This window comes from Mesocricetus auratus, unplaced genomic scaffold (genome assembly GCF_017639785.1).
Source record: "Mesocricetus auratus isolate SY011 unplaced genomic scaffold, BCM_Maur_2.0 Super-Scaffold_100011, whole genome shotgun sequence".
In the NCBI taxonomy this organism is placed as follows: domain Eukaryota; kingdom Metazoa; phylum Chordata; class Mammalia; order Rodentia; family Cricetidae; genus Mesocricetus; species Mesocricetus auratus.
Window position 1 is genome coordinate 53,537,335 of NW_024429195.1, and position 26,120 is coordinate 53,563,454.

At 45.5% G+C, this 26,120-nt stretch overlaps 1 protein-coding gene across 5 annotated transcripts in view; it reads right to left on the reverse strand.

Annotated features, from left to right (window-relative positions):
- Positions 1-5,889: 5,889 nt before the first annotated feature.
- The window catches only part of Best3 (bestrophin 3), a 41,061-nt gene continuing 20,830 nt past the window's right edge, over positions 5,890-26,120 (reverse strand). For all 5 annotated transcript variants that reach the window (XM_013121530.3, XM_040754836.1, XM_021233753.2 and 2 more), the window contains 6 exons: positions 25,300-25,454; positions 23,880-23,957; positions 23,276-23,428; positions 19,563-19,643; positions 18,156-18,307; positions 5,890-9,995 (listed from right to left, as the gene is read on the reverse strand). In XM_013121530.3, coding sequence (XP_012976984.1) covers positions 9,086-9,995; positions 18,156-18,307; positions 19,563-19,643; positions 23,276-23,428; positions 23,880-23,957; positions 25,300-25,454 — 1,529 coding nt within the window. In that variant the 3' untranslated portion in view covers positions 5,890-9,085. The remainder of the gene's footprint in view (positions 9,996-18,155; positions 18,308-19,562; positions 19,644-23,275; positions 23,429-23,879; positions 23,958-25,299; positions 25,455-26,120) is intronic.

Here is a 26,120-nt window from a genome sequence, read left to right on the forward strand (position 1 = left end):
TATGGATCAGATGTGGGGATTTCTGTGTTTTGATCTTGAATACCACAGCTTTCTGAGTAACGCTTGGGATAATTCCGAGGTCAGTGACTGGGCTTCAGCTGGCTCACACTATGCCAGTGTGCACCGAGAGAGAGCTCAGGCAGGCCCGCCTCTTGGATTTGGTACTTGGTGGTATTCAGTCTCTCACCAGCTCTGGTCCCCTGCCTCTTTCAGAAACTGTTTTCTAAGCAGCGCGTGGGTTGGAGCTTTTCTTTCCTACATCTCTCCTTTACCCTAACATTTTACCAGCCCTCTCTTAGCTGTTTGGGCTTCCTTTATGTGTGTACAATATCTTAGGAAAGCGGGGCTGGCTTCAAACGTCCCCCAGCCTTTTATGGCCTCTCTTTCTGGAGTTGTCCCTGTTTTCAGTGCCAGATGCTCTACAGCTGACCTCAGAGTGACGGGTGTAAATAGCACGATGGCTCCTGGCTGCCCTGGTTCATGGCAAGAGACAGCCGGCCTGAAGGGTACTGTGAACACCGGTTGTGGCCCAGGTAACTTCAGCGAAAAGGCTCAAGTTTCTCCAGTCATAGTGACACAGCCATGACATGCTGTTCCTGGGTTGTCATTGAGCTGGTATCTCTACAAGGCCAGCTGCCAACAGGCCCTGTCAGGAGGGCCTGAGTGCTGGATGGTTCACACTGTACTTGAGCCAGGGAGAGCGCTAAGACTGTACCTTTCACCTCATTATAAAGTGCCTGGGAAAGTTAGGTCAGAGAGGGGAAACGTCTTAGCAGTGGCATGGGCTGTGAGGGACTCATGAACACAGATCACCTAAGGCTGTAGAACTTTGACTTTTTTTTTGGTCTGTGGGTGGGGGGGAGTGTTGTATGTACTTGTAAACCTGTGCAATTATGTGTGGGGGAAGAGGTTTGCACTGGGTATCTTCTCAATCACCCTCCATCTTCATTTAATTAATTAATTAATTTTTAAATATTTGTTTATTTATTTTTTTATGTGAGTACTCTGCCTTCATGTACACCTACATGCTGGAAGAGGTCAGATCTCATTATAGATGGTTGTGAGCCACCATGTGGTTGCTGGGAATTGAACTCAGGGTCTCTGAGAATTGAACTCAGGACCTCTGAAAGAGCAGCTGGGGCTCTTAACTGCTGAGCCATCTCTCCAGCCCCCAGTTATTTATTTATTTATTTTCTTATTTATTTATTTTTCAGTTTAAATTTAGAAAAGAAACAAGGTTGCTTCGCAAGTCAGTTCCAGGGCCCTCTCCCTTTCCCTCCCCTCCTCCCGTGCCCTCCACCCAATCCCCCCCCATTATCCCCTCATTTCCCCAGGGAGGGTGAGGCCCTCCATGGGGGTGTCCATAGTCTGTCATTTCATATAGGGCAGGGCCTAGACCCTTCCCCAAGAGTTCAGGGTGAGAGTGCACCTCACATTGTTGGATGGGAGTCCAAAGTCCGTGTGTATACTCGGGATGGGTACTGATCTGCTGCCCAAGGCTCAATAGATTACCTAGGCCTCCTCACTGACACCCAGATTCAGGGGGTCTTGATCAGTCCCATGCTGGATTCCCAGGCTGATGCCTGGGATTCAAGAGTTAACCTTTGTCTGGTCAGCTGTTTCTGGGGGTTAAACCAGCCCAGTCTTAATCCCTTTGGTCATCAGTCCTCCCTCTCTGTTACTGGCTTTCTTGAGTTCAGCTCAGTACTGCCTCTTCTTCGATCAGCCGCTAAATGAAGGTTCTGTTTCCCAGACTCTCTGGCCATGGGATTGTAGGCTGGCACTCCCCAGATCTATGTCTAAAATCCATATATGAGAGAGTACATGCCATGTTTCTCTTTTTGTGACTGGGTTACCTCACTCAGGATGGTTTCTTCTAGTGTCATCCATTTGCCTGCGAATCTCAGGATTTCATTGTTTTTTTCTGCTGAATAGTACTCCATTGTGTAAATATACCACATTTTCTCTATCCACTCTTCGGTTGAGGGACATCTAGGTTGCTTCCACGTTCTGGCTATTACAAATAAAGCTGCTATGAACATAGTGGAACAGACATCTTTGTTGTATGAATGGGCATCTTTTGGATATATGCCTAAGAGTGGAGTTGCTGGGTCTTGTGGTAGGTTTATTCCCATTTTTCTGAGGAATCTCCATACTGATTTCCAAAGTGGCTGAACCAGTTGGCACTCCCACCAGCAATGGAGGAGTGTCCCCCGTTTACCACATCCTCTCCAGCATAAATTGTCATTGGTGTTTTTGATTTTAGCCATTCTGACAGGAGTGAGATGGTATCTCAGAGTTGTTTTGATTTGCATTTCCCGGATGGCTAAGGATGTTGAGCACTTTCTCAAGTGCCTCTCAGCCATTTTAGACTTCTCTATTGAAAATTCTCTATTTAGTTCTGCAGCCCACTTTTTAATTGGGTCCTTTGATGTTTTGGAGACTTGCTTCTTGAGTTCTTTGTAAATTTTGGAGATCAACCCTCTGTCAGATGTGGGATTAGTGAATATTTTTTCCCATTCTGTGGGCTGCCTTTTTGTCTTGCTGACTGTGTCCTTTGCCTTACAGAAGCTTCTCAGTTTCAGGAGGTCCCATTTATTAATTGTTGATCTCACTGTCTGTGCTACTGGTGTTATGTTCAGGAAGCTGTCTCCTGTACCAATTCGTTCAAGGGTACCGCCCACTTTCTCTTCTAAGAGGTTCAGTGTGGCTGGATTTATGTTGAGGTCTTTGATCCATTTGGACTTAAGTTTTGTGCATGGCGATAAACATGGATCGATCCACATTCTTCTACATGCCAGTCCCCAGTTTTTTATTATGTGGGTGTTTTGCCCACAGGTATGTCTGTGCACCGTGTGTGTGTGTGTGTGTGTGTGTGTGTGTGTGTGTGTAGGCCTCGAGATGGTGACAGATGCCTTGGGCCTGGAGTCAGTGACAGTTGTGAGTCTCTACATGAGTGCTGGGAAGTAAACCCGGGTTCTCTGGAAGAGCACAGATACATAAAATAAAGTTAAATAAACTATTAAAAAAGAAAAAGAAAAACAAACCAGCACTCGGGAGGCAGAGGCAGGCAGATTTCGAGACCAGTCTGGTCTACAAGAGCTAGTTCCAGGACAGCCTCCAAAGCCACAGAGAGACCCTGTCTTGAAAAACCAAAAAAAAAAAAAAAAAAAAAAAAAAAGAAACCAAACAAACAAACCAACCAATGAAGAAACCACAACAAAACAAGACAAAATCCAGGTGGAGTAAAATTGCCTTGAATTCTTCTCCTGTTGCACTTTGTTTCATAAGAACTTACACTTCTGGTTCCCCCAGTAGAAAACCCTGGCTGTTAAATGTCGGCCATGTGCAAGGGCTAGTTCCTAAAATCAGCATGCACAAGAAAAGTGGATGAGTGAAAACTGCCGGTGTGACTCTCTTGGCAAGGTCCCCTGTTGAGCATGGACAATGTGTCCTTCTCAGGACTCCACATTTTGGAGGCTGCTGACCTATCAGTGTTTTCAGCTGGGCAGCGGAGGAAATGGCTGGCTCCTGTTTAGACGCACATTGTTTGGAAAATTCTCAAGATCACTCAGGTGAGGCTGACTGCGTGGGATTATACCTTCTGTCGTTCGCTCAGAGGCAGGCTTGCCGGGAAGAGGGTGGAAGTGAGGACGGTCCTTTCTTTAGAAACAGATGCAATGGAGACACATTTCCCATCCTCACAGATCACCAAGCGTTTAATATGGCTCCCACATTAGGAAGGATGGTATGTAATCCTAAGATCCCCCATGTGTGTAAGGAGGAGAGGATGGGCGATGACGTGCTGGACCCATAGGACTGCCTCAGCATCCATACCAGGTTTGCCTAATGACAGAGGCCTCTATGATGCTGCTCATGAAGGAAGGCTCCTGGCCTGTGAAGGGACACTGGGTAGTACATGCATTTATAGGGAGACCGGGAAAACAGTATCTTTGCCCAGTGGTTTGTCTGAGACCTGATTGTGACTCCCAGCTCTGCTGACCAACATCTCTATGACTTACACATATCATTTCCTTTCCTGGACCCGAGTTTTCTCATTTGTAAAGGGAGCATGGATGGTGGCATACCCACTTGGGAATTGGATGTGATAACTGTAGCATCAGATACAAAGTAGACAACCCCACAGATCTCCTTTGCATATATTGTATGACTTCTGATTTAGAGGTTTTATGGGATTCCTGAGTGAGCGAATGAGTTCTCTGTGTCAATATCTGTTTCTTGTGCTCCCCCTTTATTGGAGTTCTTTTCTTTCTGTTTGTTTGTTTTGTCCCATTCTGATTTTGCTTCCTCTTTTTATTTTAACTCCTTAGAAGCCTGTCTGTTTTCTAATGAGAAACAGAAAAGGGTGGATCCAGATAGGAGGGGAGGTGGAGAGGAACTGGGAGGAGAAGAGAGAGGGGAAACAGTAATTAGGATATATTATATGAAAAAACTATTTTCAATAAAAGAACAAAAGAAACATTGTTTTAATTAGAAACTAAACAAGCAATTGAGGAAACAGATGAGAGCTCTAGTCTTGGGGCATTCAGGAAGGCTTAAAATGTTAACACAAGGCTGGCTGTGGTAATGCCTGCAATCCCAGTACTCAGGAGGTGGTGGCAGAGTTTTGAGTGTGCGGCAAGTCTGGTTTCTCAAACAACCAAGAACTTGAGGTACAGATTCCTGGCAGCACGTGTGAGGTCTCAGCTTTAATCACAGGCATCACAAAATGCCTGCACACAAGACATTAACTTGTGCTTTCATAAGAATATGAGCAAATGGGTGGCGGCAGCGCTTACCTTTAATCCCAGCACTCAGGCGGATCTCTCGAGCCAGCCCGGTCTACAGAGTGAGTTCCAGGACAGCCAGGGCTACAAGAGAAACCCTGTCTTAAAAAACCAATGTAAACAAGCAAAGGTCTGTACACTGAGCAGACTGACATAGGAGGCAAACAGGGCTGGGGAGAAGGAAGTACATGAACATACCAGGGAACATGTATATTATTTACTGACACCCCAGAAGAGAGTGGTGCATCTGTGAGGAGTTTGGGAGGCTGGGCTTCCTGGGCCCATGATGCTTAGTATTGGTGCCTAACGCTTCATGGTGACTATGTGTGGAAGGCCAGCTGATATCATCCAGGACATCGCTAGGTCTTCCATGTTGTTCTCCTGCAAGTGCTGGGGAAATTGCATTTATCTTCAGTTAGGAGGTAAATAGATCCTATCTTATCCACTGGGATGAACTTCTACAACAAATTATTTTCTATAAAAACAAAGAAACAAAAAAACATCTAGAAGACACGGGTTGTTTGATCCTAAATAGGAGATGTAAAAGCTGGGCCAGGAGCTGGGGTGGTTGTCTGTTAGTGATCTAGCAGTTTCTTAGGTCAGACTTAGGTTCTTAACTAATGTTTGGCACACTAAGCACATGACATTTCAATGCTTTCCTATATAGCAAGCCACAGTATTATTCCAGTGAACCTTGGGGTCAAATCCAATGCCTATTTGTTCTCCCAAGTTCTATTCTTTCTCTGGTTCCTCTCTAATCACTAATCTCCTTAATATATCATGCATATTTCTATATTAATGTATTAAATAGTTATAAACATATAAATATTAATATATTAACGTATATTTTAATCTGTACCTTCTTTTAGTCTAAATCAGAATTTTATGCTTGGGTGTTTGGGGTCAAACGTCTGTGGAGTCTATCCTGTGTGCTTCAGGGTGTTCAGTGACTGGCCTTGGCTGCTACATGTCAGTAACACTTCTGGTATGAGGACCAAACATGTCAACACTGCTCAGTGTCTCCTGGGTACAAGATCACATCTGGTTGAGAGCCACTAGCCTAGACAAAGAACTTGGAGCAGGACAGCATTTCGGCACAAAATTGGTTTTAGAAATGCTTTATTTGTTTTCAGGCCACAAGGTATGCTTTCCTTTGTCGTCTTTGGTAAGCAATTGCTCTGAATTAGAAGCTCACAGAAGATGTTATGTGGAACGATTTTCTAAAGCATCTCAGAAAGAAGACCAAACCAACATTCAATCTCTGCTCTGAGTCAACTGACTCTTTGTAGGGAATGTCCTTCACTTAGTATTTGCCACAGCCAGGGACATGCTGACTGTACACTTAGGGATGCCGGAGGGAGGCTTAGAGCATGGTAAAAGGATTCAAGCTGGGTCACAGGTCTGAAGCTTCATCAGTAGATTAGGGTATTCTGAGTTTTGTTAAGATTTGCAGTCAAAGAATTCTGGCATTGTTCAATTGGTTCTTTCAACTCAGTGGCTTTATCAGTGAGAAAACTGTCCTAAAAGTTGGGTTCATAGAACAAAGAGAAAAAGTGTGGGAAGACTTGAGATACCTGTCTGGGATAGTTCAGTTAAAAAACAAAAACAAAACAAGTCTCCGCTTATGTCCATCAGCCACAGGCATCAGAGTGTTTGCTGTTGACCATGTAGACAGACGGTTGTGATGAGAGGCTGGCAGGTGGACTTACACTGATTTGCTCCTGCTTTGGGTTTTGGTTTTGGTTTTACACTTGTATTACTCCTAGTCAGCTGATACAGGTCCAGCTTTGGGGAGAGCAGATATCCTAAGCTCAGATATCCAGGGCAGAGCTGTCTGGAGGAGCCGAGAGAAAATACACAAGGGCTAGCCTCACTGTTCACCCTGACCTGCGGATTATGTTAACACACGACTAGGATAGGCCTGCTCTTAGATTGGTCAGACCCTAAAGACTAAGCCACTGAGACATGTGACTGTCTAAAAGGTGGAATTTTCTAGACCTCAGGAGAAAACGATGCCGGCAGGTGAAAAATCAGGCACAAGAGAATAAATCATTTTATTTTTGCAGCCCTGGCCATGCAGGATAAAGACTCATTTTAGAATGGGAAGTCTCCTCATTTGGGCTCATGGAGCAAGTCATTGTGAAAATGGGACGCCATCTCAGAATTTGAGGAAATATTGAGGGACTTCAATAATTCTCAGGAAGAAAGGTAGAGAAGAGATGCACAGGAATAGATAAACGAACGCCTTCCCATTTCTCCATAAAACTACTCTTCTGTGTGTAGTTGATAGCTTTGGATTTAAAAATGAAAACCGATAATACTTCAAAGACAGCTAAGTAGAAACTTATTTGTATTTGAGCAATGGAGAGAGCCGAAGGGAAGCAGACGGAGGGGCTCACACTGAGGCACTCAAGAGAAGTGTGGGAAGCAATGGTGACTGGGGAAAGGTTGGGACTCTGACCTTTTAGAAACTCAATGGGGCTTGAGCCCATAGTCTGTCTGTCTGTGATGGTTTGGGGATTACAGTCCGTTCTTGGGAGTTAATGGTGTGGACCAACATAGAGGACCATCCATGTACAGCATTTCTTCTAATAGCGTGTCACTTTAGTCTTTTAGGAAAGCCAGTTAAGGTGGGGATCATTGCTTTTTACGCCTTGAGAGACCATTTGAGATTTGAGGTCTTGTGTGACTGTGTTCATTATAACACCACACATCAGGACTCTGAAGTGGAGGAAGCAATAAGAGGTTCCTGCCAGCTTCTATAATGACAAGGAGAGGACCATGGCAAGGGCTCAAAGACAAAACGTTCTGTTCTCTTCGGTGACCGAAACTTGTTTTGGGCCGGGAAGATCCAGATAGGTTTCCAAGGCTGAACCTGTGACTAGCCAGCCGCCTTGGAGCATACTCCAGAATCTGGGGCAAATCACTAGCAGATTCGGGGTCCTACAGTGGCACCTTGAGGAAGTGTAGGCTCCTGAGCCAGGCACGCCTGGCTATGTGAGCTCAGGGAAATGGGTTGCCCAGGGCCTCTATTTTCCTCTTTAAGGTGGAGCTCATGTGTGTCAGTCTCACAGGACTCCTTCAAGGCTTGTGAAGCCGTCAGATGAGGCTGCATGGAGCGCTGAGACAGCCAACCAATGGTCACTGCTAGAGTCTCTTGCTTCTGAAGCCACGCTCCAAGCTCCATTATATGACAGGTGGAAAGGGCGGCACTCGGAAAGGCAAAGCTGTTTACAGCTGGGAGCTTGCAAGGCGGAAGTTGGCAACAGTCTGTTGTCATCAAGCAGTCATGGACCCCGTACTCCAAACAGCTCTAATACCCTGCTTCATGGAAAACAACCCCATAGGCACAGTAACTGGTCCCATGCTATGACACAACTGGGATATTTTTGCTTAAGACTGTGTATGAGGCCAGCAGATCTAAACCATATCGTCCTTTGGTGATGTAGCATTTGGCTATGTGGATTTCATATTCTCTTAGATTCAGTCTTCTCCGGTGTCCAAGATGAAAAAGCAGAAGCAGCAGGTTTGAGATGGTGGATACCATTGGCACACTGGCACCTCTTACTGCAAGACTGGAAGCAGGGGAGGGTGGGTGTGTTAGATTCCTGTACCAGACTTTGCCAGTGGCTCAAAGTTTGAACACCGTGACAGAGTTGGAAAGAGACAATATTATAACTTGGAAAGAGGGACAGACTAGAGTCACTGGGGCAGCTAGCATAGGGAAAAGGGCAGGGGAGCGATGTAATAGAGAAAAAAGAAGAGCAGACAACAAAAATAGTAACTGAAGAGAAATGGAACTTTCTGATGCTGAGGAAGTTTAAGAGTTAGGGGAAGATGACAATAATAGCTATAGAAGGCAGGAGTGAGGTGGTCAGGAAGCTTCAGATGAACAGCTGAAGGGTCTCTGTCCATAGCATGGTCTAGCCTTGTCTCTGTCGCTAAAGGAAGAGAGGTAAGGGAGTGAACCAGGAAGGAAACTGGACTCTTTGTGTCTGGGGATTGGACTATGATCTGGTCCTTTCCAAAGCTAATCATGCATGGGTGTATAAGCCATGCACATTTATATGACATCCCTTATTTGGTTACGATCATTCATTTTGGGCCACACAACTTCCGTGAAAGCCCCTTTGTGCTAGACAATGTGGTTGTGTTTGATTTTTGCAGGATCATAATGCCCTTCAGAGTTCTAAGTAGCTTGTACAGTAGGATCATTTTTCTAACCACTGGCCAGCTCCTGGGGGCGGGGGCTGTCCCCAGGCTGGTACTGTCAGCTCTGTGTAAAGAAGGAAGGTGAGCTAGAACCAGGTTCTGGGGCGCTGCGGCATTCCCTTAGGGGATTCTTCAGGGTGCTCATTGTTAAACTCCAGGATGTCTGTTTCCTTAGCGTCTAAGTTTTCCATTAAGTACAGGATGTCAGGAGAGACCCCAGAGCCAGCTCCGGGATGGATTCTGCTGGTCTCTGAGGATGTTTCTGTGTCAAGTAAGAGAGCAGCCCCAGGGCGCATAGGATCTGGAGCTAAGTTTCCTAGGGAGGTGTGCATGGACTCCCGTAACTCCGGAAGGCTCCACCTCTGGGGGAATCTGTCATCACCCAGATCTTCCTCAAACTTGAACAAGTCTCTTTCAGGACTGGTTGAAACAGTCTGGGGGTTGGGGTCTCCAGGTGGTGTCGCCTTCCCTGAGGGGTCTGCCTGCTGCTCAGTCCTGCTTGGCTGCACCCCGGTGAACTCCAGACTCAAGATGGAGGTAGCAGAGTCATGGGGATGGCTTTCTGATGAGGATGCCGGGGCTTCAGCCGCTGTGATCAGAACCTCAGGGACCTGGGGCATTTTGGTAGGCGAAGCCCTCACGCTGGACTGTGGGGTCAGGCTCTGCAATGTGCTGGTGCGGCTGGTCTCCCTGATGGTGGACAGTTCCCCCATGCTGGAATGCAGCTTGGGGCTGTCCTCTAGGGAGTGGGATTGCTTCCGGGTGGGTGAGGCTCGGTGGGGATTTCTGGACGGTACATCCAGCAGATCCCGAGATGGGCTGGGTGGGAAGAACATGGAGCTGTCGCTGGCCTGCCTGCCAAAAGTCCTCCTCCTGGGGCTGCTGGGGTGCTCGTGGGTGCTCAGGAAGCGCTTGACTCTCCTCATCACCGAGTGCCGGTGGCCATGCTTCTCGTAGTTCCATAGCCAGTCCTCTTCAGGGAACTCGGACCCCAGCCTGAAGCACATGACAAAAGACAGAGCAGCTATAGTGCTAAATTGAGGGCAGTCTCAAAGTTAAGAGGCGAGCTAGGGCAACTGCTATTTACTCATCCAAAATGATAACCGAGGAATGTAAAAGGCAAGAATGTATGAGCGCACGTTCCATTAAGCCTGAAGTGATAACATCATGGTAGATATAGTAGCTTCTAGGAAATTCCCCTGATTAGAAGTCAACCCCCCACTTATCTCTGGGAATTACATTCCAAGATCTCCAGTGGATTCCCAGAGAGATGGTAATGCCTTTTCCATCTTAGCTAAACACATACTACACACGTGGTTATAACTTTATTAAGTTATTTAGAGATAGTCTCATGGCTTGCCTCAAAATATGCAGCTTTGCCTAGGATGATTGGAACTTCTGTTCCTTTCATCTTCCCATTTTCTGGATTACAGGCATGTGACACCACACTTGGCTGTGGCTATAACTTGTTTTTTCAGTTAATCTTATTATTGTGTGTTGCACGTGTGTGAGTGCAGGTACCCGTATGCCACGGCATGCTTGTAGAGTGACCTCTGGTGAGAAATCAGTTCTTTCCTTCTACTGTGAGTCCCAGGGGATCCAACTCAGGTCATCAGGCTTGTGTGGCAAGTGCTTTTACCAGCTGAAACATCTTGTCCACCCCGCCGTAACTTCTGCAGCATCAAGGGTGACAGCAAAACCAGCACGGGATATTTTTCCATTCTTAACAATATCATGCGGAGAAGATTCATTCTTGTCCATATGAATGAACTTAGCATATTTTTTATTAATGAAGAACTTTCATTTTTCACCTAAGGGACACATTTTACAGCTTCTCTTAGACATGGTCAAATACTACCAGTGTTACTACTTTTTAGGATTTTTGAGACAGGGCTTCTCTGTAACTTTGGAGCCTATCCTGAAATTTGCTCAGTAGACCAGGCTGGTCTTGAACTCACAGAGATCCACCTGTTTCTGCCTTCCAAGTGCTGGGATTAAAGGCGTGCACTACCACCACCACCACCGCCACTGCCTGGCAGTGTCACTACTCTTGTGTGTTAAGCAGATTCATAAATTAAGGTATCCTTGAACACAAGCATTGTTGCTCTGATGACTGAGCTGCTAGTAGGTGAGGGGCAGGTAGGGCATCACTACAGATGCACTGGACTTAGGACTGACTCACAACCCAGGTGAGATAAAGTATGTTGGCTCAAGATATCATCCCACTGCTCAGAATGGCATGACCTTCTGTTTAATATTTTTGGGCTATGATTGACTCTATACAACTGCAGTTGGTGGAAATAAAACAGCAGATCAGAGGGGATTTTCATATACTTAGAAAAGAAGGCAAATGAAAGAATAACACCATAATGTTATGATGAAAATAGTTTTATCCATATGGATTCCCTTCCTGAGTGTTGGTGACCTTCAGGGGGTTCCCAGATCACACTTGAAACATTTCTGGTCTAGAAACTTGAATGTTATTATATACTGTGCAAAACGTGTGTTCTTTTGCTTTTATTTGGGTTGAAATAAAGAAAGATTTCCCCAGGACCCATCATTTCCCTCGCTCTATAAAAAAATAATGGGGCATAGCTAAATTCTAGGAACTGTAAGGACTGGTGAGATGGCTCAGTGCTAGAGTGCTTACTGCATAAGCCTGGCAACCTGAATATGACCCCAAGAACCCAAGCAAGGGTGAAAGGAGAAAACAGGCACTACAAGGTTGTCTTCTGGCTCCATACCTGTGGCACTGCATATGTGCCTACATGTGTGTCCCCTCCATGCCCCTCCCTGCGGCAAATGCAAAAGAGAGAGGGGGAGATGCAAACAACAGCTAATGCTCATTGAACCATGGCGATAACGATGTCAGTGCATATTGCTATTGTTACCAACACTTTGCAGACAGGTTATTGAGGTCCGGGAGATTCATTATGCTTGACTAGCTAGTGAGGCCAAAACAGAAGTCTACTACTCCAGCACTTTTTGTGACTTTTTCCTTTGATATGAAAGCCTGCCACCCAGGTATCAAAGGACACGCTAGAGTTCAGAACAGAATAATGAGTAAAATGTGGACCTGAGAAGGAACTGAGACATGTTTCGTAAAAGCTTGACATCTCTGCTGCTCACTTTGGACTGAGGGAGAAGTCGGCATGCCAGGGAAAGGAGATGTGGAGGTGAGGTGGGCTCTCTGTGCTTGGGGTCCCCCAGTAGGTTTGAAGGGTTTGCAATGGCTAAGGATTTCCCACTGAAATGTTGACTTAATGAATCTACTCTTTCTAATCTCCTTCAAGGCTTAAATAAAATGAGCCAATGGGAGAATGAAGCCCATTTGGCAGTGAGGTCTACTCCTGCTTCAGATTCCAGGGTTGTCCCATATCTCTGTCAACTTCAGCCTTTGGAACAACTTAAATGCTTGTCCTGAAGTGCCAGGTGCTCATGCTGGCTTAGGGAGCAACAGCAACCCTGCTGTGCCAGCCCAGGGCTGGTAATTGCATCCATGGTTGACCAGATGTCTTCTGCCGGCTGTGTTTTTTGTGACATATAGATAGGTAAAGGCTGGTAGAGTGCAGGTGGAACCTGAAAAGTGCCAAGAGAACTGCCAAAGAAAACATGTTCCCATGTTTATGAATAAAAGATGGATTAGAGGATCACCTAGCTAAATGTCCTCGATGGTGCTCGATTACAACCCCGTGCTGTTATTCTGAATCCCCAGCAGTGTCCTTGGCTACCGGATAGTCTCCTGTCTCTCCCTCCAGAGCCAGCACAGATCCTGTTTCACTGCCTTGGGAGATGCCGACTCATGGTTTGGTGGCCCCAGTGACCCTGCTAGTTGGGTTTCATTAGGTCAGCTCACAGGACCCTATCAGTCACACTTCACAGCCATCCATTTAGCTAGGGAGGACACAGAGGAGTGACATAGTTGCTCACCCAGACTGCCACACTGAAGGTTCTTGGAGACTTGAGGTTGAGCTGGCGCTTTCTCTTTATAGGACAGGCATATGCCCTTTACTTGGGACATTGACTATTTATTTCGGGTTGTTTCCCTTACTACATCTAAGGTACCCTACCGGTAAGAGGGACATGGTCTTCTTAGAAAAACAAAACAAAAGTATGTATTAATATTACTTTACAACTCTGTGACTCAAAAGGAAAAAAAAATAAAAGAAAACCAACTAGGCCAGAAAGATGACTCAGTGCAAAAGATCATTTGCTGCCTATCTGGATGACCTGATCTCTGGAACCCACATGGTAGGAGAGAACAGGTATGGTGATTTATCCTCTGATCTCCACATATACATGAAGGACTGTGTATGCTCACCACGCTCGTGCATGCACGCACACACTCATGCATATGGGTGTGTGAACACACTCACCAAATAAGTTAAAAAGGGAAAAAGGCTCCAACTGTGCGCTAGTGTAGTGGAGATGTGTATTCACCTCCATTGAGCACAATAAGCCCCAGAAACTGCAGAAAATGAGACAAGCAAGTAAGCAGGTGGAAAACTAACCGATCCACACTGGGAAAATTGCCAAGGAAACCCATTTGTACTTTCCTGCCTCATAAGACTGTGATGTGGACACACGAGATTCATCTGCTAGATTATATTGCTAGATTTATCAAGCCTCTGCTGTGAACAATTTTCTACGTCATATACCTTATTACTTACAATTTTCAAGGGACGGAGAAAGCATGCATATAGATCTCTACATTTGAAATGAAGTTTTTGTGCCGGAAAATTTTGTACAAAGAATTAGAACTGCGTAGAGGAAGAAGGAATGGGACGTTCCATGGGAAAGCCGTGACTCAGACAAATAAGGCAGTGGGAATTAGCAAGCTTTTGAGGTGGTGTGAAATGGAATGGCATTGGCCATGGCTGGGATGACAGTCTTGGGGTATGTTGTGAGGGCTTGGACTTTGTCCTCCAGGCTGAAATTGTGTGATTTTGCTATTGCCTGCATAGGAAAGGCTATGTGAACATCAATGCTGATGAATGCATAGGGTAGGAAACACGCCTTGGAAATGTTCCACACTTCTGGCCCGAAGCTGGACCTTTGGAAGGATACTTGGGGTTTTACGTATCTCATGATGAGGTAATGAGAGGTGTCCTTGAGGTCTTTGTGCCAAGATGGAGCAGGAGCACAACTCCCTGGTATTACCAAATGAATGTCCTTTCTTCCGAATGCTGGCACCAGAGACTGTTGCTGGCACTCAACACCTATCCTCCTTTCTCGGACAGTTACGACTTTCCATGTTCTTGTGTTTCTGATATGCAGACACTCAGTTTAAGAACAGAATGCCCCCCAAAAGAACAGAATGCCCTGAAGATTAAAGCATATATCATAAAAATGAGACCAAGTCTGGTATAGTTTAGGCTGTCCTTGATCTCACTGTGGAGAGACTTCAAACTGAGCCTCTTGACTCCACCTCCCGAGTACCAGGACTATACCGCCATACCTGGTTGATGTGCTGTTGGGGCTTGCACATACCGGCACCCCTTATTTAATTTTTCAAGTGTATTTTTAGTACATGCCAGAGGCACAGATATAATAGCACTTAAAATAATCATGGCTGGAACATTACATGATAGGACAGGACAGGATCACTCTCGGTATGTTACCCTGTGTCAGCGAGGGCCAGCTGAAACAGCTAATTTGTGTTTCAGAACTCATTTGGACTGAGGCAGATGGGTAAGGAGAGACAGGACATGCATAGGAAGGGACATGAAAGTGCCACGGAGCCACTAGTTTCCAGAAATGGAGAGAGAGGGAGTGTTGTTTCAACAGTAGGACAAACGACTCACTGAGACCATGAGTGAGAATCCTGCTGCCCAGGTTGACACTAGCTGAGCATCATCAGGAGGCTCGGTGACTCTCTGTGACTTAGCACCACACACAGTAAACTGGCAGTGGTGACATTTACCTGCCTTCCATGTTGCTTGGGAGATGAAAAGGGTGGCATGTGTCAGAGAGCTTTGAAGAGCAGAAGCTGTGAAGGATTCTGTCAATCACTGGCAACTCTCAGAAGCAGTCCCCAGTGCCCAGGGAGTGATAACACTTGTCTGAAAGTCTTTTCTCCTCTTTGAAAGAGTTCTTTAAAAACTATCATGGCGCTGGGCGGTGTTGGCGCACGCCTTTAATCCCAGCACTCGGGAGGCAGAGGCAGGTGGATCTCTGTGAGTTTGAGGCCGGGCTGGTCTGACAGCCTCCAAAACAATACAGAGAAACCCTGTCTCATAAACAACAACAACAACAACAACAACAACAAAAACCCAAAAAACTATCATGGCAGCTGGGAGCTTCCCCAGACAGTTGAAAACCTTAGATAGGACGACTTAGCCGCTATTGAGCAGTAAGACCAGGGCACTGGGTGTGTGTGGAGAGGATGTACCGGGGCTGGCAGAAGCTGGGAAATCCAGTTGTGGAAAGCCAAGGATGACCACATGACAGGGGTTATAGATGGAGATAGCACTGTTCTGCCCTGGCCTTTCAGTATTACTTTTGTGCCATTCGTTAGACACTGCTAATTCCAGAAGTCACCCATACGCCAATACGGGACACACGGGAATGAGAGAGGTTGTTCCATGCAGTCTGCTTTTGAAAGAGAGAGGAAGGGTAGAAATGAAAGCATGAAGCAGGGCAGAGGGATGCCTAAATTGAAGCGATTTTCATATTCAATGTTGAGAAATAAAACAAAACCCAGCATTTCAAAACATCTGTTAAACACCCACAAGGCTGTCAGCCACAGAGCTGAGGGTGTGAGCAGTGGGTACTGTTAAGTATCCTGCTCAGGGTGCAGAATTATCTCCAACCCCTCCCACCATTACTATAACAAGGAAGAGGTAAGAGCCTAGCTTCCAAAGATCACAGCTCAGTGTCTACCTCTTAGGGCGCATCTGATATACAAAGACCAAAACAGCCCTGGCAATTAACTTGGAAGTCTTAATGTGGGTTTTTGGTTGTTGTTTGTTTTTCAAAGCAACTCTGTCCTCACTAGTGTAAAGACATAATTAATTACAGAGCTTCAGGAAGACAGGAGGACAAATCCCACCACGCTGGCCATTATTTGTTCCTCTTTTGAAGTGGCGTTTTGACAATTTAAATTCAAATAATAAAAAGTCATCTTAACATAAATTAAATGAAGAGTCTACTAGGTGCTTTGTGGGTCAACTTGACACAAGCTAGAGTCATCAGAGAGGAAGGAACCTCAGCTGAGGAAATGCCTCCTTGAGATCCAACTGTAAGGCATTTTCTCACTTAGTGATCAATGGGGGAGGGCCCAGCCCATGGTGGGTGGTGCCATCCCTGGGCTGCTGGTCCTGGGCTCTATAAGAAAGCAGGCTGAGCAAGCCATGATGAGCAAGGCAGTAAGCAGCCCCTTCCTTCCCACCACCTCTTTGTGGTCTTCCTGAGAGATCAGACCACGAATTATGACAAATCTGGTTGACCACACCTTTCCCTAGGCATATCTAATTTCACACTACCACCTACACTACAGTCAAGCCCTCTCCCTGAACACTGCTATGTTCTGGATGGTCTCTTGGAAAAGATAATTAAGCCACGCACACCTCTGATACCATTTAAAGGTAAGAACTGAGCAGCAAGGTGACCCCATGCTTTAGAATGATGAAGCTAGTGTGCACTTATCTCCTTGGGAGGCTTGCCTCTCCTTCCTTCCTGGTACAATTAAGGGAAAGAAAATCAATGTGCCAAGAGCTATTTTTAGTGGCATGCAATTGTATATACCAGACTATGTATTTTCTTATAAAGCTAAAATAAGCTATTTGAACATCGTTGGTTAAGTAAGACATGATTACTGAAAACACCAGTCTAGAAATACATTTAATGACCTTTAGTAGGATCTTTGCCAGCTACAATATGTGTTTTCATGTGTTTGAACTAGTATTATCTATTGCACACATCTTAAATCCTTTGTATACACTAAGTGCATGCTTGTATAATTGTAAAATGGGGATTATAGTATGGTAAACATGCTTAGAAGTTCTGGCATACAGACAGATAAGCAAGAGTCATCATTTTCAACACAGTGGTTTAGTTTCCAAGTACCAAATAAATCTTAAATTCTTCCATTTCTAACTAGAAGGAATTCTTAGCATACTGGGCTAACTCTCCTCTCTACTAAGTGGATCCAATCCATTTACCACATAGATCCCTCTAGATGTAAGGAGGACTGGCATATTATTTAACCTCAGAAAATAATGCCCCTTAAATGGGAGTAGCAACCCTCTAACTGTTACTGTGGACAGCTTGTGGTGCTCTTCTAAAGCTCTCGAGGGATTATTGGCCCCTTTCTGTAGGCTGTTTTGATTTTTGTGACGGGATTAAAGGAATGTATGAGACTTCAGGTCTTTAATTTCCATCCCTTGCTTTGGCTCTTGAAGGGCTCTTAGCTTCAGAGGCCCCTTTTGAAGAGGAGTACCACAGACCACTACTCAGGAGGATTTAGGCTTGTCTGACTAGGAGTGAAGCTTTATAGGTACAGGTTAGAGGCTAGACATCTGAATGTGGAGACCTGGGAGCCAGATTGCCAGATCCCTGGGGCAGAGGAGAGGGCACACTGGCAACAGCGGGACATGCAGTCTTGTCAGAACCACAAGATCTGAACATAATAGAGCCAGCCTGAATTCCAGCCCAAGTGGGGTGGAGCTTCTAAGGCCCCACCCCTAACTGTTGAACTGGGGGAGGGACTATCTTTTTTTTTTTTTTGAGGATGTGACCACTGATAGGTTTCCCATGTTCTAGGGCACATACTGGCAGTGTTAATGAGACTCTGAAGGGAAGAAGGAGGAGAAAGAAAAAAAAAAAAAGAAATAATGAGGTTGGAGACAGATGTTTTGGGGGAGATACTGGTGAAGTTGGAGGGGGAAATGGAGGGTGGATATGATCATATTTCATTATATACATATATGTGTGTGTGGAATTCAGCTTAGAGGTGGACTCCAAGATCATTCACATCTGTGCCAGAAATGTGTGCATGGGTAAGGGCACTTGTTACGAAAGCCTGATGACCTGGGTGATCCTGGGAACCCACATAGAGGTGGCCTGAGGGAACTGACTGTACAAAGTTGCTCACATACACCCAATACATTTTTAAATGCTCCCCTAAATATCAAAGATTTTTAAAAGCCTGCTTACCCCATTTGGATCGTTGAGCCCAGAAAGGAGGGTATGCAGTAATCGGCAGCTGCCAGTGTGTACGGTGGCCGAGCAGCAGAATCGTCCCAGTAAATATCCTTCTTCATCTTGGGCAAGCTCATGTGCATTTCATCCACAGCCAAGAGAGAGACCTAAAAGTCATTGCCACAGTTGTCACACTGTCAGAGCAGCTTAGATGGGAGGGGCTCCCAGCAGGTGGGAGGGAGCTGGAGAACCATAGGAAGCTGAGTGGACTTGCTGCAGGAGGCCACTGCAGGTACGCATATGTATGTGTTCTTATCTGCTCAGAAACTCTGGACAACGGCATAAGTGGAGCTGTGGGGCTGTCCAGTCTCTGTGCACCTCCTGGTCACACTGTCCACGTGCCCCAGCATGGAGGAGCTTCATGTCATCTGCAAGGTTCCTTTCTCCTCTTTTCCCAGTTGCACAGAGAGGTGGACACCCTCAGTCCTTCTTTCTGTAACCCACAAACACACCCTGACTCCCACCACTTCTCGTTGCCCTTCGTTCCCCCCCCCTCTCTCTCTCTCTCTCTCTCTCTCTCTCTCTCTCTCTCTCTCTCTCTCTCTCTCTCTGCTTCCTTCTTTGAAACAGGATCTCAGGCTACCCTTGAACTTGTAATTTTCCTTTTCCAGCCTACCAAGTGCTGGAATTATAGACACCCACCAGGCCTGGTTACATTTGTGTATTTGAAAAAGCAGTGTATCAACAGATCTGTATTGTAGTGATGACCTCTCTGTCTTGGCTTCGGCAAAGTGACAAATACACCATTAAGCCTCTGGGAATCCAGTTTTGACAGAGAGAGAGAGAGAGAGAAACATTATGCTTCTTCCCTGACCGACTGGCAGGGCTTCAGGCCCTCAGACAGAGGTTCCGTAGGGAGCCCTCCCTAGAAAGAGAATTCCCTCATGCATTCATGAGCAGCTTGCAGGAACAGTGCTACTTTGGGGTAAAAGATCCGTTTGTGACAGCAGATGTTGAAAAGGAAGTCAATGTAGCCTCTGCTCCCTCCCCGCACAACAGATTACTGGGGTCTGGTGGGTTATGCTTAGGAATTCACAGATTATGTCTGGGTCCCCTTTTATGTCACTGTTAATTTCTCCCAATGACAAATCAAAGTAGGGGAGAGAAATGATTTAAAATATTGCTGTGTAATGGATGGAAAAGGACAGATGACGCCAGCCAAGGCTCACACAGAAAATCAGCTTGATTTCATTGTGCTGGAAATAGGATCCGGGGCATTTTAGGTTCGGAAAGGAACAATGCAGTACATGGTCAGCATTCTTTAACGTTTGGCTAAAGATCTCAAGTCCAGGAACCTGGATTCAGAATCTATTTGCACATGATTTATCGCTATGGTTCACAAAGGACAGAAAAACTCCTCACCTGCAGGTTTCTGTCAATGCACCAGTTTGTTTCAAAATCGTCATCATCTTCCCCAAAAGGGTTGATCAGCTGCTCGGCAACCTGCAGTTGAGGACACAAGGATGCACGTGTGAAGACGGAGAAGGAACTCGAGCTGACCCCTGCTTTAGTCACCTGTTCCCCATCACTGTTATAATACACAGCCTCCAGGGCAGCAGGCTGGTCTGCAGATGTTTATCACCAAGAGGTCCCTTCATGGGCATGCTCTGCAAACGGGCCTGTCTGTTTATCTAGACCTCACTTCCCAGGGAAGCCGGGAGCTCCGTGCAGCCAAAGCAAACCAGGGAATGCTGCGGGGTCATTGACTACACACAAGCCGTCTGAGCTTTCATAGCAGTGTGTAAAGGCCTGGCTGATAACATGAGGTTAAACAGCAATGATGGACAAACCGCAATGAAAGACAATGCTGAGATACAAACAGTTATGAGACTTAAGTGCTAAGTGATTGCACCTGAGAGCTAGAGTCAAGTTCTAGTTCTGTGATTCGTTTAGTCGGTTCTGACCAGATGCCACCTAACATTTTGTCTATGTTAAATATTCTCACCGTGTTTTTGAATGGAATAGCCTTTTAAATGAGAGCCTTAGATGTCAAAAATAACCTTCTTGAGCAATTTTCTTTGATTTTTTTTTTACTTGTGAGTGAGTGAGTGTGTGTGTGTGTGTGTGTGTGTATGTATGGAGGGGTATTACATTGGTTCAGATGGGAAGAAAAAAATTTTTTTTGAGACAGGTTTTCTCTGTGTAGCTTTGGAGTCTGTCCTGGAACTCTATAGACCAGGCTGACCTCGAACTCACAGAGATCCACCTGCCGCTGCCTCCCAAGTACTGGGATTAAAAATGTGTTCCACCGATGCCTGGATGGGAAGAAAATTTTTAAGTGAACAAAATAAAGATATCATTTGATTAGTTTCTAGATTCTAAGACCACTTGGTGGAAACTCTACTCACTTGGGGTTGGGGAGATGACTCAGCAGGTTAGAGTGCTCAAACTGAAAGCCCAGGGGCCAGAGTTCAAATCCCCAGCACCTGTGTAAAAACCAGGTATGGCTGAGCATGTCTGTAACACCTGCAATGTAGGGATGAATACAGGTTGACTCTGAGAGTTCTCTGACCAGTCAGCCTAGTGAAATGGTAAGCTTCCTGTCTAGTGAAAAACCCTGTTCTAAGGTGATAGGGGAGGGGGGAAGAGAGGGAGGGAGAGAAAGAGGGAGAGAGGAAGAGAAGAAGGGAGAGAGGAAGAGGGAGAGGGAGAGGGAGAGGGAGAGACTCAAACTTGTACTCTGGCCTCTACATACATTCAGAAGGGTATACACCCCTACACACTCACATGCATATAACACACACACACACACACACACACACACACACACACACACACACACACACACAGTCATAGGAATTAAAAAAAATTAAGAAACTTCACCCTCTTGGCTTCCAGGATGTAAGTTAAACCACTTAGCTGCTGTTTCCAACCTCCACTGTTCCCAGGAGGATTAACAGAACAAAAATAAGCCAGCAAAAAAAGTAAACAAAGCCCACCCCCAGCAAATCTGGGTTGCTCCCTAAGACACTCTGAGTCCAGGCAGCAACAAGAGAGCTTAGCACATGGCCAGGGTGGAGGACCAGCGAACTGCAGTGGGGACAGCCTGGGGACAGCAGCCCCTGCATTAGCAAGCCTCCTTTGTAATAGCTGTGAAAGTCCTTCATTGTGTAGTGGGGGCTGTCTTCCTTTTCTTGCCTGAGGTTTTGCTGAAATGAAATAGGCCATCATTTCAGCTCTGAAAATGTATTTATGTTCACATATATAGCATCAGTCTTGTATATGTTATTGCAGTCTATGTTTAGTAGGCGCTGTGACACATCTGCGCATTGAGTATGTATGTCACCAAGATGTGATGGAGATGTCCTGTGTATATGTCAATAAAGCACTGTTGGCCAATAGGAAAGCAAGATAGGTGGGACTAGGAGTCGAGGAGGACTCTGGGTAGGAGAAACACAGGGGGTCACCATGTAGCCGCATAGGGGTAAGAAGTCCAGACCTATTCTCCGGTAAAAGAAATACTTAGAATAACAATCATGATGGAGTAAATACTTAAGTCAGAGCTAGCCAAGCAAGGCCAACAGCTTCATAATTAATACAGCGTCTTGTGTGTTATTTGGGGACTACAACGCGACTGGTGGGGAAAAACCAAAGCGGCTGGCAAGGAAAAGGCTTTACTCTACAAAGATGACTTTCCTGGAGGGTACCATTTGCGGCGAGAAAGATCAAGATGTGTTTTCTACATTTTGGACAGAACAGTTCTTTGCAAATGGAGATATGTCTGTGGGAACTGCACTTTCATTACGCTGGCTTGTCTTGAACAGGCCACCCTTGTTCTTTTCATACTCGGCCTTTTAGAAACAGTTTATAGAGGAAAGGAATTTAGACACTTCACCAGAAAAAAAAACAAGCCACTCACCTCTTCATGGCTCAGCCAGGCTCTCAAAGTCGACACAGGCACACAGACAATTAAAAAGTTTAGCAGGACTAAGTGGGAAGGGACAAATCAAACCAGAATGGTACTGACTGATAGTTGAGCATTTGGGTCGATTGTGATGATTTTATTTTTAAAAAGCAAAGCCCGCTTTTCCCTCTGAGAGAGCCATTTCTCTTTCTTGCTCTTTCTCACTCCGAGAAAGTGGGCAAAGATTATTATGATCACTGTCATCTGGCTAAAAACATTTTTGCCATTTAAAGGACATGCTGCTCATCATTGGAGTATAATTTGAAATGCCAACACACTTAAGAAGATTCAAACCAATGAAAGAACTAGTGTTTGCAGGGGAGCTTTTCCCAACCCAAAGGCCTGAGCACAGGTGGCTGTTTGGAAGGCCAAGTATTTGGAAATTCTGTTTTGTTAGTCTCCTTGGAAGTATTATTGGATTTCATTTAAGGAAACCGTTGTTTCTGACTTTTTTCCTGTCACGTACTTCAAGCGATGGAGAATCAAACTTCTGATGTATACACACTTACATGTTGTGAGGCTTGGGAGTGGCAGTAGTGGGGGAACAAACACAGTTCTACACCCGTGATTGGGTGAGCTGTTCTTACGGCTCTGACATGCTTTTAGATTCCTGGCAAACTAAACGACATCGTCAAGCCTGGTGTTTCTGCTTTTAGCCCCAATGAGCTTTTTCTTTTCTTTCTTTCCTTTTTTTTGTAAACGGGATGCAATTAATGTGTAGGACAACTAGTGGTACTCAAGAGATTGCAAATGATTTACAGAGTGGAGCAGAACCAGGCTTCTATTACAGTATTAAAGCTCAGGGCTGCTTTCACAGGCTGATGGCGTCACTGTTGCTTCCTCTGCCCAGCTGTGCCTAGAAACCAGCACAGGTACGGTTACTACTTTAATTACATTCCTTCAGTCCTAGTGGGAGCACACAGAGACTTGAAGAAAAATCAATAGCTGTAAGAGAAATGTTCTTCTCGTCTCTTTGCATAATGGACCGCTGTAGTCCGGCCTCTCCACCAATGCTTTAACCCTGATGGAAAAGCAACCGCATCTCTGGGTTATTACATGTCAAGTCTACCTCTGAGTTATTAATGAACTGTTTGCCAAAGGCTCGATAGAGGGTCCCTGTGGAGAGTTTGGAACAAGAGGGGCTCCAGAGAGCCCTGAGCACCAAGACTACCTTGAGCCATCCTGCGTAGAAGAAGAACTGGAGGAGGGTGAAGATGGGAATGTACAGATCCAGATCATGCCCCGCGTAGCCTTTGGTAGGATCCAGGAACTGCCGTCCAATCAGGCACGCGAAGAAGAACGTGTAGACGGCAAGAGTGACAACCTGTGACAGAGGGAAACCCGAGTGAGGGCAGTGCTGGCTGCCCACGGGGACCCTTGGTGCAAAGTGGGCAGGTGGGAGTAAGAAACATGCACAGGGCTGGGGCAATAACAGCCCATAAAGCTCCTGTAGTACAAGCATGAGAACCCTAATTCACGTCCAAGCACCGTATAAAATGCCAGGAATGGTGGCTTGTTCCTGTACCCCCCCCCACCCGCAATGCTACGGAAGGAGTGAACATAGGTAGATCCTGGGGCCTCACTGGGAAACAAGTTTAAATGAAAGATGGAAGTTCTAGGTCTCAGTTGGAGATCTTACCTCAAAAACAAACAAACAAACAAACAAACAAACAAAACCTGTGGATGGCCCCAGAGGAAGGACACCCAAGATCGACCTCAGATTTCTATCCCCTTGTCCCCGCCCCCACCACAATCACATGCGCGGTATTTGGTACCTGTGTGTAAACCAGTGGAATGCCGACCCAGTCATAGCCAAATAACAGGCTGCACCAAGAGCGGTACCGATTCATCTCCTAAACCCAAAACATACAAACACACTTTGCTAAGAGGATAACCACAGTCCTGACCCTCAGCTGGCACACTGTTGACTAATGCATCACTAAACGCTGAGGCCAACTTGTTGGCTCCAAGCCTGCTGTGAAAGGAAAGCTCTGAGGCTGAAAAAGCAAAGGAAGCCGGGCAGTGGTGATGCACGTCTTTAATCCCAGCACTAGGAAGGCAGAGGCAGGCGGATCTCTGTGAGTTGGAGAGCAGCCTGGTCTACAGAGAGAGTTCCAGGACAAATTCCAAAGCTACACAGAAAAACCCAGTCTCAAAAAAAGAAAAGAAAAGAAAAAAAGCAAAGGAGCAGTTTGTAAAAAGGAAAAAATGATGGGGACATATTCTTATAAATATGAAATACAAATTATATAGACTAGTCCCAAGTGCTCACGGGGAGCTAAGAAGTTTAACGTTTTAAATAAGTAATTACTAGTTATTTTAGTAGAAAATTTGGCAAGCATTTTTTCCTCTCCTTAGAAAGATTCTTACTATAGATATTAGAGAAGGTATAAATACATACTAAGCCTTCTGCCCAGCAAATTGGGACTTTAAAACGGTCATATTGATAAAAAATCTATCTGTAACAGGAAGGACAGAGAGCCATTGATCTCTTTCATTATCCATATAAGACTGGAATCTAATATTACCTCAGTTTGAAAATCGTTTCCTCATTTTAGCCTTATCCAAGCCAGAGACCGTCAGAGCTGCCACAGCAGATTACCCTGCATGCATTTCTCTGATGAACCCTGAGATCTCTTATCTCACAAGACACTGTTTTGTTTCCTGGAGCAACTGGAAGGCCTCTTTAAGTGCAGATTACTCAAATTGGGGGGGAGGTTGAGGTTTATTCTTCCTTAGGATTCTACTCTGGGTGCTGGGGGTTCAGTTCAGTGGAAGATTGCTTACCTAGCATGCAAAATTAACTCTGGGCTTCATCCCATCACAGGGGGTGGGGGAGAACCAGGACCCTAAGGATTTTATCCTCGAATCCTGAAGCAAGGGGTAGCAAATGCCCAAGGGCAGCATGCTTCTTCAGAGACTTTGGTAATCCTGGCAATCTTTGCCAATTTCCTACGAGCCTCTCACAGAGCATGCTGTGGAGACAGCAAGCATGCTGTGGAGACAGCTAACACTCAAGGAACCTGAGTTCATCTTGTTCACTCTCTGTTCTGCACATTGTGGGCTTTCACACTGGCTTCCCGGCTCCTTGGGATCTGATGTGAACAGAGCAGAGCTCTTGGTCTGTTCTCTTACATTCAGGGTCCTCTTGTGTTCTAACTAGTGCCTTTGTCTTGTGGCTCACTAAATACTCACGGTCATCAGTGACTGTAGGTCGACGCTGTCCCTGATTCTGCCTTCATTGCGGGCTTTAGTGGCCAGATTCCCAAACCAAATGAACGGAACCCAGTATTTCAGATGCGGTGATTTGAGGTGGTCAAACAGTTTCCTTTCATCTGTGGTCATAAAACCTTTACACAAAATAACAAGAGGGATATTATACATGCTCAGTTGAGCCCTGACGCAGCGCCATAATTTTAGTATTCTGTGTAAGCATACTTGGGTAGCGGAGGGTGCTAAAGAAAGATTCTTGTTTCCAAAGGTTTATACTTGTGCTAGAGATGAGGAGTTTTGCACATGAGTGTGTATGCGTGTACATACACAAAGTGCACGTGTGTTATACATTGATATGTGAAGCAATGCATCATCTTGGCAATCTGATAGCGAAGGTAAAAGACACATGAGAGTCTGGGACACAGACTCTTAGAATACCAAGGCACAACCCCCTTGGGGGTCACATAGCTGGATGTGGGTTGTCAACTATTTGGTAACAGATTTCTGAACATACAGTGGCCAAACATTAATTCAAAATCAAACACATAATGAATGTGAGGTGTTCCTGGCCGCTCACACTGTGTCATATCAACTGACTCGTGTGTCTTGGTTCTCAGCACACAACATGCGTACTTCTCCCTTGGCATAACTTGCCGCCACACAACACCAACAGATGCTGCCTTGAACATCTCGGCTCAGACTCAAGACTATGTTGTGTTATGAGTTGCAATGCCTTCACTATCCACATAAAGCATTCTGCTTTTATAGAAACATAATGGTTTAATTACAGAAAACAAAAAATA